Below are 18116 nucleotides of genomic sequence, written 5' to 3' on the forward strand. Positions count from 1 at the left end.
GATGATCACGCCTAAGTTTTCTTGAAATATCCAATGTTTTCATACCTTGTCCAAGGTATTGCAGTATTTCACGCTTTTCGGCAGCAGAGAGATCTTTTTTTCTTTCCCATATTGCTTGAAACCTGTGGCCTGCTTAATAATGTGGAACGTCCTTCTTAAGTAGTTTTCCTTTGATTGGGCACACCTGGCAAACTAATTATCACAGGTGTCTGAGATTGATTACAATGATCCAAAGAGCCCTAAGACACAATACCATCCATGAGTTTAATTGAAAAACTAATAATTAAATGTTTATGACACTAAAATCCAATGTGCATAATAATTTGGAACACGGTGTATAGCCTATGTAGCTGCAATGGCCAAAATCACCAATTACTAGCAGTTTCCACATAATTTAAGCCATGCAGTATATAGGTATGTGGACATACATGTGTGCGACTTGAGCTGAAAATTGGAAGCATATTTTTATTTATATTAATAAGACAGCATATACAGTTTGCTCACTGTGTCCTATTATGCACACGAGCAAGAACAAATTCACATGAGGCTCAAAGTGCATGCAATACTGGCAGTCCATACTAGCAATACTGCCAATTTTTACAAAATGCGTGCAAAATTGTGCAACATTTTGTTAACGTGGACATTTTTCGGAGCCATATACTGTACTTTGGTTTCAAAATTAAATGAGCAAAAGTCACTTTTTAAACATGAACACAGCGTTCATACCCTCCAACATTTGAAAACAGGCACAGCAAACCCCGACCTGAGCAACTGAATGGAGGAAGTTATGTGGCAAGTGCAGGGCACAGGATCAAGTCTCAAAGTAAGCTTCTGGATGATATCTATATATTGTGTGGTCATAATGCATATAAATGGGAGCAGAAGGAGCCTGTACATTAGCTAGACTCCAGTCAGCCACATGGGTATGGGAGGATAATAATTTTCCTTACAGTAACTTACCAAATCATATGTTGTTCAAGAGGGAAGCTGACTCGAGTAAGGCTAAATCCATAGTACATGTTCCCTGGCAAGAAAAGTTTGGCCTATTACTCCCACTAGTAGGGCTATCTGTAAGAAATGCACATAATATTGAAAAGCTTGCTGGCTTATGTGACAATATTACAGAATATGTCTTTGATGCTTTACATATAACTAGCACACTTACCAGTCAGCTTATCTTAGTAACTATCCAGCATGCTGTAGTCCTGGACTAACTCATAACATCCCAAGGTGGTATGTGTCAGATAGTAGGTCCTGCCTGCTGCCATTATATAGAACTCTCTCGCCTGTTGCATGTCACATATGATATCGAGCAGGCTAAGAAGGTAAAGGAAGAGTTCAGGAAAGTTAAAACTCTCAGGAAAACTGGAATTCAGATTTGCTTAGTTGGCTAAACCCAGTTGACTGGTTTAAGGGTATAGGTGGTTCAGTTTTATGGAATATTACATGTAGCTTTGTAGGTATTTATTATAGGAATACTTATTTATTTGATTGTCAAACTAATTTTTTTATGCTGAAGACGAAGTGTTTGGTTATAAAAACCCAACGCAGAATAAAGTTCTATGTGTAGAAAAAGGAGAAACATTGGGACATAAAATAACTTCTACATCCTTTCTTCCAGTAAGAGTTCACATGCCTCAATTCATCAAGGATGATGGATGGATATGCGCCTACTGTGATGGATGAAACCCCTCTCAAGTCGACATATGTGTCCATCGTGGTGGTGTTAGGAAAGAATCAGATAATTAGGGATAGATTTGTGTGGCCAGGAACAGCCCACTCTAAGGCCTTATTTACACGAACGTATCATACGTCCGTGCTATGCGCGTGGAAATCACGCGCGTCGCACGGACCTATGTTACTGAATGGGGCCGTTCAGACTGTCAGTGAATTTCACGGACATTACAAGCGTATGTACGTTGCGTGAAACGAACGACATGTCCTATATTTGGCCGTGTTTCGCGCTGCACGCACCCATTGAAGTCAATGGGTGCGTGCAAATCGCGCTCGGCACACGGAAGAACTTCCGGGTGCCGCGCGTGATTCGCGCAACAGCAGAAAAATAAATGAATGAAAACAGTAAAGCACCTCGTGCTTTTCTGTTTGCAAACATAAAAACAGAGTGTCATCATGATGCCGGCTGCGTGAAAATCAATCAGCCACTCATCAATCAGCCACTCATCATCAGCCAATCAATGAAAATCACGCAGCCACTCATCATATGCTGATGACACACGGACCTTTTGCGCGCGCAAAACGCAGTGTTTTTTGCGCGCGCAAAACGGACACGTCCGTGTGAATAAGGCCTTTGGTAAATGATTTATAGATGATCTTTGGGAAATGATCTCAAGGCAAGTTTGATGATCCCACTGTTTATATGGCTACTCGTGTAATCCGTGATATACCACAGTTTCAGCTGTAACTCATGATAGGTAGATTCCCCAATCTAATGGCCACTATACTAGGTTAGGAAGGGATAGGAGGATCCGAGTTTTCACCTTCAGAGGATATAGGTTCCCATAGGAATAGAATAGTTGGATGCAGTATTTTGTCAAAAAGAGCGGAACTGTCAGAGTAATTCTATAAATATAATAACTGTGATTGTAATTCATATAAATATTATCAAAATGACTGCATTATATTGTTTGGGATATGTATTAGATATGCTTTTAACCTTCTCTTAAATGAATGTATTGCCTATCATCAAATATAGGGTAAAGATGACATAATCTGGCATTCCAAACTGATGAGTACCAGGATTTATATACATTAGGCAGAAAGTCATTACTTTATATGGAAATATATTTGGGTGTATACCTATATGTACTTGGCATCATCTGATTGGTTAATGTGTGTTAAGTGAAGGCATGAACCTATAAATAAAAGCTCCGCCCACAACCATTTTAGATTTCTGTACATCAAACCATTGTATGTGCAATCTCTCCATCGGTCATTTTTGGAAATATGAATGAATCCTGGGAAAATTCTGTTATGGAGAAAAGGAACTCAAGAGTGATGGAGTTTAATCTCACAACCTTATATGCACCGCAAAAATATGACACATCACCAGTGTTCCCTTAACAGTGGGTGCCAGCCAACGGTGTGCACACTTAAAAGGTAACTGAAATGTAAAAAAAACTTGTCTTAAAGTCTTGTCAGAAGTTTTGTTCGGTGGGGATCCAGGTGCTGAGAGCCTGGCCGTTTGCTAGAATGAAATGGTAAAAGTGCTCTGCCCATTTGTTTCCCTTCGGCATGCACAAACTATAGAAAGGACATAATCTAATAGCACGTATAACGCTCTCTGAGGAAAGATGAAAATGCTAACGGTAAATCCTGCTCCACAGGATAGGTCATCAGTATATGATCGGTGGGGTCCGACACCCGGACCCCGCATTGGATGTCCGTGCCGGAAGCAGACTGGCCACTGCATAACATCCGATGCCCGGGTGCACACGAAACAGCTGATCAGTGCAGGGTCCGGGTGTCGGACCTCAACCGATCATATACTGATGACTTATCCTGTGGATAGGTCATCAGTATGAAAAATCATCATGTGCCTGGACAACCCCTTTAAAGGGGTTTTCCAGCCAGTAAAAATGTATGGCCTATCCTCAGGATAAGACATCAATAGCTGATGGGTCGGGGTCTGACTCCCAGGATCCCACCTCTCAGCTGTTTTGAAGGGGGTCCAGTGCTCGTACGAGTATTGCAGCCTTTTCTCCCATTCACTTCAATGGAGAAAAGGCTGCATTACCTGTGAATCGCGGCTAAATTTATGTCGAATATGTACAGTGAGCAAGTAGAAATGAAGGGGAAGCAGCGCTCGTACGAGTGCTGCACCCCCTTCAAAACAGCTGATCGACGGGGGTCCCGGGAGTCGGACCCCGACACATCAGCTATTGATGGCCTATCCTGAGGATAGGCCGTACATTTTTACTGGCTGGAAAACCCCTTTAACATACAGACCACCACTGATAAAGGTTTTTTAAATCGTATACTCCTCCTCAATTCACACCGCATTCATTGGGACTGTTTGAAGCAGTCACACCAAATATATGGCCAAACTCAGGCAACTGTATACCTATACAGTTGCATAGTCTGGCATTAAAAAAATCCATGCGGAAAACTTTCTTTTTTTAAATTTAGTTCTATAGTAAAGCGCAGCCCACTTTCAATACAGTTGGCACTGCGACATTCTGACGTATCCTGGCCAAAAGGACACCCAGATGCCTACTAAAAGTGTATGTGCAAGTCTATATATATATGTTGGTAGATTGTTTTGCCGTGTACACCGATAGTGTATGACAGACGGTGACCCCCTATAACTGACACCGATGTCAAATACAATTAATTGACTCCGATGTCAAATACAATTAATTGACCAGGGAGCAGGCCACGACTGGTCATTCCTAGCTTCTTCCCTGGATTTTCGTCAATGCAATGGATGGATCTGAAAGAAAAGTTGGTAAAAGCGGTACCGGGCTTTTTGGTGATAAAGACTGAAAATCAGTCCTTTGATATTAAAGGGATTTTGCCATGAGGGACATTTAGGGTATATACACAGGATATGGCATAAATGTCAGATAGATGCGGGTCCCAAGTCTGGGACCCGCACTTATCTCTAGAACGTGGGCCCCCTAAACCCTGTTCTACCTTTTGTCTTTTCCCGCTGCCACTTGTAGTTTCCGACCATGTAATCAGAAAACAGTCTAGCTTGTTGAGCTACTCTGTTTTCGTAACTGCCATTCATTTCTATGGGAGTTACAAAAACAGCGTAGCTCAGTGAGTTACGCTGTTTTACGATTACATGGTTGGAAATTACAAGTGGCAGCAGGAACAGAGAAAGGTAGAACATGGTTAAGGAGGCCCCGTTCTAGAGATAGGTGCGGGTCCCAGAGGTGGGTCCCGCATCTATCTGATATTTATGGCATATCATGTGAATATGTCATAAATGTCCCTGATCGGCAAACCCCTTTAATTAATGGTCTATCCTTCAGCAATAAATGGGTCTAAGCTGCAATACCAGGCACAGCCACTATCAAATGTATGGCGCTGCTTCTGTAAAACAATGAAGGCGATTGACAAGCATGGTGGCAGTGTCAAAATCAAAGTCCCAGGAAAACCCTTTTTAATGGACAGTGCAATTTAAAAAATAAAAGTTCAAATGGGAGACTATGCCACTTTGAAAACATGAGGCCCAATGTTTTTCCACACAATGAAGAAGCTACAATACTGTATACAAATGATTACCGTCCATGTGGACCACGGCACACCATTGAAATTGGAGACACATTTTGCCGCTTGTTTCCATAGCAACCACTCACACGATTTAGAAGCCGGCAGTGACGCCGTCAGGCGGGCGCCTTGAACCGGAAGTTATTGTTGGAGACTTCTGTGTAGCGAAAGGTGGGTTATAGTCATTTAAAAAGAAAAATCTATCTTTTTTTTTTTTCTTTGTGCGCCGTTACTGACTAGTTATCGCGGTGTTTGAAGATGTGCGACGCGTTATCTGCAGGGTTTACGTGCGCGCTATGCCATATGTATCCAGTATTTAATTCCTTAACTACCTCAGCAATAAGATCTGTGACCACGCATTTGGGGGATTCCTCGATACGGACTTGCGGTTTCAGTCACGTTCCTGTCCTCCACGTTTATTGATGTCCCCGCCCCCGGAGGAGCGTCATATAAATGTAGATCGCTCGTGGTTTACATGTCACAGAAGTAGAGGGACAATCTTCTTACCCCTTGTAATGTAAATATGAACGTCCTAGATTCCATTGTGTCTACTACAAACTAGGGACTGAGGAAGAACTCAATGCGCGTTCATTCACTGCACAGTGGTTCGTAATTGTCAATGTTTTCTCCTTTATTTTAATAAATTGGCCTCATTTATCAACCCTCTAATAGTAAAGCTGTCCTTGTTACCCAGAACAACCAAGCTGAGCTCAGGTTTGTTTTTTTAACTGCTCAGAAAAAGTGAAAGCTGAGCTCTGATTGGTTGCTATAGACAACAAAGACAGGCAGTTTATGTAAAGTACTTTAATATCCAGCTCTTTCTTAGGTCCTGTTTACATTGTGTTTATGGACTACGTTTATCATGTAAGTCGGGAAAGGTCCTGATGAACCCGATAAATGTGTCCATAGGGCAACGTTAGCAGACTGAGGTCAAAACTGTGTACTTTTGACCTCCGTCTCCTAGTTGGTATACGTCGGTATACCATTTTTTTCCCTGAAGGATGGAATCGTGCAGTAGACTATGCTATGTCATCCTGAGGGAACCTGCAAAAAAAAAAAAGTATACCTCGCAGTATATTTTTTTTTTTGTTTTTGTTTTTTTACATGGGAGCCTATGGGTGACGGATGCCACTGTATGGCATCCGTCACAGGTATAGGCTTAAAGTATATGGACGGTTATGTTACGGGAGCTGCCTGCACAGTCGCTCTACCCGGGACTTTGACCATGGGGAACTCCTGTTGTCACGGTCCATATATGGACTGTGACTTCAGAAGCTTTCCCAGGGCTGGAGTCCCATGGTGACGTATACACCTTTTATGTTGCGGCTTTCCGTTGGGAGTCCGCAGCCTAGCTATTAAGGCGGGGAGATCGCTGGGTGTCCGGTGGTGCCAACAAGCCACTTTGCTTTGGCCAGGATGTTTAGATAGAGGGATGGGGGCTGCAAGCTGAAAACTGACAGGAATAATAATCTGCGATACATAAGTATTGCATTGTATTATACCAACGATTAGGAAGCTGGATCTTCAAGTCTCCTTGTGGGACTAAAAAAAAGAGGTTTCAAATTCAAAAAACAAAAATCGCCTTTTTCCCATGATAAGTATTTTATTACTGGAAAAAATAAAATAATAAAACTATACATAATTGAAACAGCAGTGTACGTAACAACACAAACTATCATGTTATTTATACCTCACGGTGAACGGCATAAAAAAAATATTGCCAGAATCGCTGTTTTTTTTGGTCATCTTGCCTCGCAAAAAATTTAATAAAAAGTGATAAAAAACATCCTGATATGCCAGCCAGAGGGAAAAATTTCTTCAGTTTCTAGAAGGTTATCAAGGCCCTATTATTTAAGACCCAGGAATGAGACGGCCACAGCACGTCTGCTGGAAGTGAGGGTGCCCGTATTATATCAGGGTAACACTTTCCCAGCAAAGTTCCCAAAACTGCAAAAAAGGAAATGTCCAAAAACAAAGGGTGTTCTAAAAGGGGGATAAAAATGGATACCATTTGCTTCAGAGTGTACCACATATCTATGGATTATTGTTTATTCACCCCATTAACATACCACCTTATTATGCCCTGATGTACTCCGCACAGCTTGCATATGCTACCTCATACTAAATTGTAATACCAGTAAAACCCCAAACAAATCCGTTCTTCAAAAGAAAAATGGTGGTCCCTCCCTTTTAAGCCCTATACTACCCAAACAGCAGTTTACGTCCACATATATGGCGTTGCCATGCCCTGGAGAGCAATGGTGTAATTTCCAAAATGGGGTCACTTCTTGTGGGCTTTCCAATGTACTAATATCTCAAGGGCTCTGCAAATGCGACATAACGCCAAGAAACCAATCCAGTAGAATCTGAGCTCCAAGAGCAAAATTACACACCTTCCCTTCAGAGCCCTGCTGTGCGCCCAAACAGCAGTTTATGACCACATATGGGGTATTGCTGTATTAAGAAGAAGTTGTGTAATAATTTGTGGAGTGTTTTTTTCCCCCCCTAATTACCCCTTGGGAAAATGAAAAATGTTGAACTCAAACTACATATTATTTGAAAAAATTTAGTTTGTAATGTTTACGGCCAAATTCTAACAAAATCTATAAAACTCTTGTGGAGTCAAAATGCTCACTACACCTGTAGATTAATTCCTCAGGGGGTGTAGCTTCCAAAATGAGGTCACTTTCTAGAGGCTTTGCAAATGCGACATGGTGCCCAGAAAACCAATCCATCTGCGCTCCAAAAGCCAAATGGCAGTCCTTTCCTTCAGAGCCCTGTCGTGTGGCCAAGCAGCATATATGGACAAAAAAATTTAACTGCCATAAAAAAACAAATGATAAACGGCCATTAAAAACGGACTGGAAATTGTATGGAAATTTGGAGACACACTGATGCAAAATGGCCATGAAAAACTGACCGCTGATCTGTTTTTAATGGCCGTTTTTTTTCACTGTCGTGTAAATGTAGCCTGAATATTATCTCTTTTATTCTCTTCTAGGCATATCGCTTGGGATCATTCAAGCCTATATCATGGCAGGAGATTGGTTGGGTAGCATTGTATCCATAAATTGCGGAGACACCCTTGGAGTGTACCAAGGCCGTGTATCTGCTGTAGATCAGCTCAATCAGACAATATCACTCACACACCCCTTCCACAATGGCGTTAAGTGCCTCGTTCCAGAGGTTACATTCAGGTTTGTTGACTACTCCTTTTCTCATGGGTCTGTACCATTGGTAACCATACTCACTAGGATTTGTGGGCCAGCCAAGTGGTTTCATATCTAAGGGTATGTTTCCACAAGGTGGTAATGGTTTGCAGAGAGCCACACATTCACTACAACTTGGAAAAAAATGTGATAGACCCATATTATAAACATATTCTAGTTTTTCTGCGGTTTTATCTCATTTGTGGTATTGGGCACCATCACAGCCCCATGCGAATATATTCTTAAACAATCACCTCTCCTGACATGTCTGCTTTAGTAAATGTTTGTATTCCCGATGAAATAACATTTCTTGAGAACCTTTTCTTGCATTCCTGTTATTCTTCCTAGAAATTTCAGAATAAATTGGCACAGACTGACCATGTCCAGTCAGTGCTGACAGAGTGAGACTGTGTAGGGACACACTCCTTTCATAAGGGGAATGTAACACCCAGTTATCAATTAATTCAGAATTTTCGTGGCCAAATAACAAAGGAATGGCACAGTGAAGAGTTCTAAGAACTTATGTTCCAGGATTATTTCATGAGGAGTACAAGTCTTTGCAAAAAAAGACATGTCAGGAGAGGTGACAGGTCCTCTTTAAAGAGAACCTTTCACCTCCCCATACGTATGCAGCATGTAATGGGGAGGGCTGCACAAACCCTGGGGCACTTTACATCTTTTATCTACACCCCTCCGTTATTTAGATATCGGTGCCGTTATATTTGGCGCCCGATATTTAAATAGCCCCCTGAACTGGCAAGGGGGTGTGTTACTATGGCTGCGACACTGTCCAATCAGATATGGGCAGTGTTACATCAAGAGTGTGGGGGGGGGGGCAGAGAGAGACACAGAACGCGCACGCTCTCATTCTTCAGCTTTCAAGATTTGTCTTCTGCCGAACTGGCAAGGGGGCATGTCACTGCTACGGACAGTGCAAGCGCTTCCGAGTTCTTACACTGTCCGTAGCAGTGTTACACGCCCCCTTGCCAGTTCGGCAGAAAACTGATCTTGAAAGCTGTTACGCTGTTTTTTTTCTTCATAGTCGGAAATCACAGGCTTCAGCTAGAACTGTAGAACTGGGTTTAGGGGGCCCCGTTCTAGAGATAGGTTCGGGTCCCAGGGGTGGGACCCGCGTCTATCTGACATTTATGACATATCCTGTGGATATTAAGCCAAAGTAAGAGAAAATAAAGCAGCACAAGTCCCGAGTTTCTGGTGCGGTGCACGCTGTCAAGCGAGGCAAACCCACTCTGGCATAATGCAAATTCCAAACGTATAGGACAACCGCACATGTCTTCAAGTCTTCAAAAAGGTTTTATTGTCAAAACATCGTACGACAAACAGGGCTGTTTGTCGTGGGCTGTTTGTCGTGGGCTGTTTGTCGTGGGCTGTTTGTCGTGGGCTGTTTGGACAATAAAACCTTTTTGAAGATTTGGAGACGTGTGCTGTTGTCCTACTACTTCGTTTGGAATATCCTGTGGATATGTCATAAATGTCCCTGATGGGGAAAGCACCTTTATGGCCATTTGCACTGAGAAGATGGCCTGAAATCTATGGCAAATCAACCCAGAATACATCATGATAATGATTTTAAAATCTATAGCATTCTCTTAAAGGCTATGTACACCTTTTGAATTCTTTTTATTTATTTATTTATTTTTATATATATATATATATATATATATATATATCAGTGTGTTTTGTGCAACTTTCTAAATACTTTTTATTAAACATTATTTTTACTTTTTGAGATACAGCTGCTTTTATGTCCTGTATACAGAGCAGCTGTATCTAGCATAGGGTTGTCACGATACCAGAATTTGGACCTCGATACCGATACTTAGAGTAGTATTACGATACTCGATACCAAAACGATACTTTGCCAACAATAAAAAAAAACACCTCAAAAAGATAAAGTCCTTCGATTTTCTGATTTAAGGCACAAGATGTTATCAATTTTGAACCTCCATGTACCTCACATTAATGCTAATTAACCCCATCATGTGCCTCACATTAACCCAATGTTGCCCATTACAGCTGCGAGCGAGGTACTTGATGGGATTGCTTACTATAATAATTATAATGGGCACCATTGGGTTAATGTGTGAGGGAAATTATGTGGTTAATTCACATGGCTGTGTTCGGTGCGTGCGATACAGACCGTATGTCACCCGCTTTTCCTGTATCCAACATAGTTCAGAAAGCCGGGCTCCCGTACTGTAAGCATAATTTCACTATGAGACGGTATTCCCGTGGGGAGGCAGTGACTCACAGCAGTATAGATGACTATGATGCTAGGAGCCCGGCTTTCTGAACTATGTTGGATCCAGGAAAAGTGGGTGAAATACGGTCTGAATCTCACGCACCGAGCACAGCCATGTGAATTAACCACATAATTTCCCTCACACATTAACCCAATGGTGCCCAATAAAAATCAATATAGTAAGTGATCCCATCAAGTACCTCGCTCACAGTTGTATTGGGCAACATTGAGTTAATGTGGGAGGTACATGATGGGGTTAATTACTATTAATGTGAGGTACATGGAGGTACTAAATTCATAACACCATGTGCCTGACATTAATAATAAGTGACTTCATCATTTCAATCACATAATGGTAACATTGGGATTAATGTGGGTCACATTAACCCCAATGTTCCTCAATGCTGACTGCCTTTATTTCAAGCTTGTGCTGTAATACCTGCCTGGGGCCGATCTGTCACTACACTGCAGCGCGAACGACACAGGCACGTCATCAGGAAACCTTTGCCGCTCGTGACAGTCTCCTCCGTGCCCCTTTCTTACATTCTTAGATTAGTATTGATGGCTGTAGAGAAAGGAAGGAGGAGCGTTGCTCCCTCCTACTGTGACGTGGCCAGCACTAAATGACGAGTGCGGCGTCAAGGTAGGAGGGAGGAACGCTTCTCTTTTCTCTATTGAAACCAATGATAATCTGGGAATGTGAGAGATGGGCAGGGAAAGGGTCACTGTAAGGCCTTATTCACACGAACGTGTTATACGTCCGTGTGACGGCCGTCAAAACAACGGCCGTCACACGGACCTATGTAATTCAATGTGGCTGTTTACACGGGTCGTTTTTTCAATGGACCGTGTGAAGGGTCCGTGAGAATATAGGACATGTCCTATTTTTTCACGCTTCACGCATCCCTCCATAGGCTCTAGTATATGGCGGATGTGTGATAACGCGTCCCGCAGTGCAGAGCACAGATGCATCTCAGACGTGAAAAACTATCGTTTTTCAGGTCCGAGATGCGCAACCCTGGTGTGAATCTAGCCTAAGAAGAGAACATCGCGGGCGCTTTACACTGCACGTGCGCCATGTTGTCTTAATTTATTTCAATACTAAGCTGTGCGGCCACACAGGTTAGTATCGAAATACATAAATTGACGGTATTGAACCGTTTGCTCCCGCACAGCATCGAAATGGTATCGAAATTTCGAAGCATCCTTAATCTAGCGCTGAAACCCGTATCCTTCAGGACAGCGGGACTGACGGGTTCAGTGTCAGCGGGTACTGCGTGTCTCTGACATGCAGGATCGAGCTGTTACCGATCACATTGAAGTTCATAACTATTAATCCATAATTAGTTCATAATTATTTTAAAAAAAATTGTTCAAAGTTTTACATATCCTTTAATTACAACATCATTGTTTTCTTATCTATTTATATATTTTTTGTCTTTATTTTATTCTCATCTAGGGCAGGGGACATTGTAGAGCTGAAGATTTTGGAGATACCTGTAGATAGCAGACGGCAGACAAATAACCAGTTCCCTGAAAACACAACAGGTATGACTACAGACTACGTAAATGGTACAGCAAAGCAAAGGCCAGCAGAGACAAGTAATGCACAGAACATCCCCCATAGATCAGATGCAAGGAGCAATGAGTCTGTAGGCACTTCTCCGCAGCCATGCTCAAAAAGTTACGTTGACAGACAAAGTGAAGGCCTCAACCAGCCCAAGAACTTTCGCCGTAGACATAACTCATGTGAGTACTTACTTCAATTTGAATAATGTACTTTAACCATGAGCAGATACATATTTTAATGCAGGTTAATCAAAACCCCGCTTTTAAATTCTCTACTTTCCACTTTGGTAAATAAATGGCAAAGGTTGTTTGTATTTAACTGTATTCAGTGTAATATAATTACATAGTTAGTACGGCTGAAAAATGACACATGTCCATCAAGTTCAACCAAGGGACGGGAAAAGGGAAGGGAAACATTTCTACACATAGCAGCTGATAGTTTTTTGTTCTAGGAAATGATCTAACCCTTTTATAAAGCCATCTACTGTCCCTGCTGTGACGGCTCCTGCGGTGGCTATTCCATAGAGTCACAGTAAAGAAGGCTTGTCAGATCTGCAGGTTGAACCTTTTTTTCTCCAGACGGAGGGAGTGCCCCCTTGTTTTTTGAGGGGGTTTCACAAGGAACAGGATTTCACCATATTTTTTGTATGTGCCATTAATATATTTATATAAGTTAATCATGTCCCCCCTTAGTTGTCTTTTTTCAAGGCTAAATAGGTTTAATTCTTTTAATCTTTCCTCATAACTTAAATTCTCCATGCCCCTTATTAGCTTCGTTGCTCTTCTTTGTATTTTTTCCAACTCCAGGGCATCCTTTCTATGAACTGGAGCCCAGAACTGAACTGCATATTCTAGATGAGGCCTCACTAATGCTTTGTAAAGTGGCATTATTACATCCCTGTCCCGCGAGTCCATGCCTCTTTTAATACACGGCAATATCCTGCTGGCCTTTGAAGCAGCTGATTGACACTGCATGCTGTTATTGAGTTTATGATTTACAAGTACACCCAGATACTTCTCAACAAGTGAATCCGCCAGTGTAGCGCCCCCTAGGACATATGATGCATGCAGGTTGTTGGTACCCAGGTGCATAACTTTACATTTATCTACATTAAACTTCATCTGCCAAGTGGACGCCCAAACACTTAGTTTGTTTAAATCCGCTTGCAATTCATGAACATCTTCCATAGTCTGAACTATATTACATAGCTTGGTGTCATCTGCAAAAATAGAAATAGTGCTATTAATCCCATCTTCTATATCATTAATAAATAAGTTGAATAATAGTGGTCCCAGCACTGAACCCTGGGGTACACCACTTATTACCGGGGACCATTCAGAGTAGGAATCATTGACCACAACTCTCTGGATACGGTCCATGAGCCAATTCTCAATCCAATTACACACTATATTTTCTAAACCTATAGTCCTTAATTTACCCATTAGACGTCTATGAGGGACCGAGTCAAATGCCTTTGCAAAGTCCAAAAACACTAAATCCACAGCGGCCCCCTCTGTCTAGACTTCTGCTCACCTCTTCATAAAAACAAATCAAATAACATTTCATATATTGATGCAGAGAAAACAATTTTTTTTTTAATTATTCCATATATGTTTTCTTCATATATTTTCTGGCCTTGATTACACTTGATATCGTTAGTTACAGTTTTCTGTCCACATTTATGTTTAGAAATTCTTATGCATATAACTACGATCTTTTATCTCTGATTACTAAACGGATATTCAATCTACATCTGAACTCTTCTCCCCTGTTAATGATGGCTAAAATACCATAACATATTTTTATTATTCCATGATAAATAGCCTTAGTGAATGGCATAACTGATTTCACCTTATGCTTTAGTTATGTCTTCTATTCCTTTATGGAGCGCACGCATGACGTACCTTCGACTAGTGTGAACATTGTAGATGTACACCCCCATCCCCCCGCAAATAAAATGTAACCACAAGATAAAAATCTTTAAAACGGCTGTTAACAGAATAGGTTAAAAATAGACCGCATCCTTAAGGGGATAAAAATACAGAATTATAATTAAATTTATTATTATTGAGTAAATATAAACAGAAAAACACAAAAAGACTAAAACACCTGCCCACTGATAACTTTTTGTCATCACTACACTGTCTCCATACATATGTTGTTTTTTGTATAATGAAAAGTTATACAATTTTCCAATTTACTTTTCTGTATCAGTTCCTCGCAGTTTTCAAGATCTTTGCTTGCTGCCTTTCAGTAGGAACCTTCATTGTTTACTCTAAGGATAAATCTGCCCTGGTCATGTTATGGGCACACAAGTGTAGGACTGTACCGTAACCGTAATGAGCCAAGCAGCTGTGTCTTTCAGATGACTTGAAGTGAACAATGAAGGTTTCTATTGAATTAATGCAAGCAGAGATCTTGAAAACCACTAGGAACTGATACAGAAAGTAAAATGGAAAATTGTATAACTTTACATTATACAAATAATATTTATTTGCTGACACCAGAATACCCCTTTTATCAAAGATCTGAGCCAGATCTGCAATACCTTTCAGTGAACTGTAGAACAGACAGGAAGTATACCTGAAGATTTCTATTGATTAAACATGCATCCACAGTTTGCCATTAACAGTCTTGTTAAAGAGTAACTGCAATTTCAGAAAACTTTTGATATGTTATAGAGATATATCAGAAGTTTTGATCGGTGTGCTGAGATCCCCACCATCGCTGAAACAAAGGTGCAAAAGTGCTCAGCTGAGCGCTCTGCATCTTCGGCTGTGAACGGCTCTTTTCATCACCTGAAGAATAGGACGTCTATGTGCCCATCTTCAGCCTAACGAGGAGCGCCAGTTACAGACGAGGATGCAAGGCACTCAGCTGAGCGCTTGTGCAGCTTCGACTCATTGATGGTGGGGATCTCTGCACTCAGCCCCCACTGATAAAAACTTCTGATATGACTCTATGACATATCAAAAGATTTCTGAAAGTACAGTTACTCTTTGAAGCTAAACAAAAGTCACGATTTACTAAGTGGTGGACACAGTGGTGATAGGTGGTACTACCAGCACATGACATTGTCCCTATGAAAGTGCAAGTGTAATGCAATCCATTGGTTTTAGAAAGACTCAGTATTTTTTTCCCCTTATTTCATTTGTTTTCTCCCTATTCCTTGCTGGCAGCCCCTCCCAAATGCCATGGACATACTGTGGGGAGGAACCAGGAAACGGATTCATCAGGTATTTTAGCTATTTAGGTGAATTCCCATTAACTGTAACTTTTGGATGATATAAATATGTATGATACTCTAGAAGTTTATGTACCTTTGTACAGTAGAAGCTCAGTGATTTTCATGTGTACATATCCGGCTAATGTGTATTAGGTTTTTGTAGAGAATCAACTACTGTCTTATGCTAGAATGGCGCTTCGAGTTATGAAGTTTAACTTTGTTCCTACTGAAAATATTATCAGACACTGAATACAGAACTTTCTTTGCTGACCTTTTCTTTCCATTGCTTCCTGTAAACTTTCCAATACTCTTATCTCCTTGACATTATCTATAACTTGTGCATTTATTGCTCAGTATATTGTCTTGGATATATGATACATACGTGCTTGAATTCCAGTAGTGTAAGTGTTTATTAATGATGCTGAACTTATCCACCAAGGTAGATCAATATGGCACTGCAATGGCTGGTAAAGGAAAGCTCAGCTCTGTGGGCTAAACAGCCTGAACTCCGAACTGATACATTGGAGCAAACTACCAGAGAGATTGGTGCAGCTGCTGCTGATTTATTTAGCTCACAGAGCATTGCCTAGACGGGATACAATTGTATCCACCTTTCAGCTGAGAGCAGGAATAGCTACACTATATGCTTTTGACATCCCATTGTAAATCCATAGGCATTAATATGGAGTTGGTCCCCCCTTTTGCAGCTAAAACAGCCTCGACTTCTGAGAAGGCTATTTACAAGATTTTGGAGTGGGTATATTTGCCCATTCATCCAGAAGAGCATTTGTAAAGGACAGACACTGATGTTGAACGAGAGGGCCTGACTTGCAATCTCCATTCTAGTTCATCCCAAAAGGTGTTTGATGGTGTTGAGGTCAGAGCTCTGTGCGGGCCAGTCAAGTTCTTCCTCACCAAACTCACCCAGCCATGCCTTTATGGACCATGCTTTGTGCACTGTGGCGCTGGAACAGAAAAGTGCTTTTCCAAAACTGTTCCCACAAAGTTGGAAGTATACAATTGTCCAAAATGTCTTGATATGCTGACGTTTTAAGATTCCTCTCCATTGGTACTAAAGGGGCATAAGACAACCCCTAAAAAACAACCCCTAAAAAACAACCCCATAGCATTATCCCTCCTCCACCCAAATTTACAGTTGGCACAGTGCCTTCGGGCAGGTAACGTTCTTCTGGCATTTGCCAAACCCAGACTCGTCCATCAGACTGCTAGATAGATTAGGGCGAGCCCTTCCATGAAGCTCCCGGTGCACACTTTTGTGCACTATGCGCCTCAGCGCCTGTAACTTTGCACAGTCTGCCACTTTTGTAGCTGAGTTGCTGTGGTTCGTAAATCCTCCCATTTTGCAAAAATAGCAATCACCAGTGGCGTAACTGCCACTGTAGCAGCCCTAGCGCCTGCTACGGGACCAGCGTCATGAGGGGGCCCGTGCCGCCCGCCGACATGGCCCCCACCCCCATGCCAGGTGGCGCCAATAGCAGCCGCTATGGGGCTTGCGACGTCTGGCCCCTAAAATGTATGGGTCGGGTGGCACGGGCCCCCTCATGCCCGGTGGCCACATTCACTTGTATCTGCCTCCTCAGGACGCAGATACAAATGGATACTATGGGCTGCAGGCCACGTTAGGAGTGCAGCCTATAAGGCGCCGGGAAGACTTCCTGCGCAGGCCGGCGTGATGATGTAATTGCATGCGTCCCGCCCTGAGGCTGTGCAGTGCTATATACAAGGGGGTAAGCAGGGTCTCATTATATACAAGGGGAGGAGCAGGGTGGCACTATATACAAGGTGGGCTGTGTGGCGCTATCTACAGGTTGGGCTATGTGTGGCGCTATCTACAGGGGTCTGTGTGGCGCTACCTACAGGGGTCTCTGTGGCATTATATACAAGGGAGGGAGGCTGTGTGGCACTATATACAAGGGAGGAGGCTGTGTGGCACTATATACAAGGGAGGGGGGCTGTGTGGCACTATATACAGGGGGGCTTTATGGCGATATCTACAGGGGGGGCTGTGTGCCACTATCTACAAGGGTGGGAGTGGGGCGCTATCTACATGTGGGGTGTGACACTGTCTACAGATGGGGCAGTATAGCACTGTCTACAGGGGGCCTGTGTCTACAGGGGGCACTATCTGTAAGGGGGGCTGCGTGTGGCACCTAGGGGGGCAGTCAAAAGTTTGCTATGTGGCCCAGTATTTCCTAGTTATGCCCCTGCCACTCACAGTTGATCTTGGAATAAATAGGAGGGAAGACATTTCACAAACTGATTTGCAACCGTGGCATCCTATTACAGTACCACGCTGGAATTCAGTGAGCTCTTTAGAAGGATCCATTCTTTCACAATTGTTTGTAAAGACAGACTGCATGGCTTCGTGCTCGATTTTATACACCTGTGGCAATGGGACTGAATGAAATCATTGAATTCAGGTGTGACAATACAGGTATTTTACCTACAACCATCCAATCCAATTGTTTCCTATTGGAAAAAGATCCTTATCTGAGACAGTCAGACCTCAAAAAGAAAATTAGAAAATGTGCTACCTGTGGGAAAAAACGGCAGGATACACATAAGAAGCAATTGACAGGATTGCATAGTAAA

At 42.2% G+C, this 18116-nt stretch overlaps 1 protein-coding gene across 8 annotated transcripts in view; it reads left to right on the forward strand.

Moving 5' to 3' along the window:
• The first annotated feature begins 1612 nt into the window (after nucleotides 1–1612).
• Nucleotides 1613–18116, forward strand: part of EDC3 (enhancer of mRNA decapping 3) — a 67341-nt gene continuing 50837 nt past the window's right edge. For 2 of the 8 annotated variants that reach the window (XM_075857807.1, XM_075857812.1), the window contains exons 1-4: nucleotides 5759–5840; nucleotides 8237–8432; nucleotides 12167–12456; nucleotides 15457–15513. In XM_075857807.1, the coding sequence (XP_075713922.1) occupies nucleotides 5816–5840; nucleotides 8237–8432; nucleotides 12167–12456; nucleotides 15457–15513 (568 nt within the window). In that variant the 5' untranslated portion in view covers nucleotides 5759–5815. The other 6 variants (XM_075857810.1, XM_075857813.1, XM_075857808.1 and 3 more) reach the window with 5 other exon arrangements.

This window comes from Rhinoderma darwinii, chromosome 3 (genome assembly GCF_050947455.1).
Source record: "Rhinoderma darwinii isolate aRhiDar2 chromosome 3, aRhiDar2.hap1, whole genome shotgun sequence".
Taxonomy (NCBI): domain Eukaryota; kingdom Metazoa; phylum Chordata; class Amphibia; order Anura; family Rhinodermatidae; genus Rhinoderma; species Rhinoderma darwinii.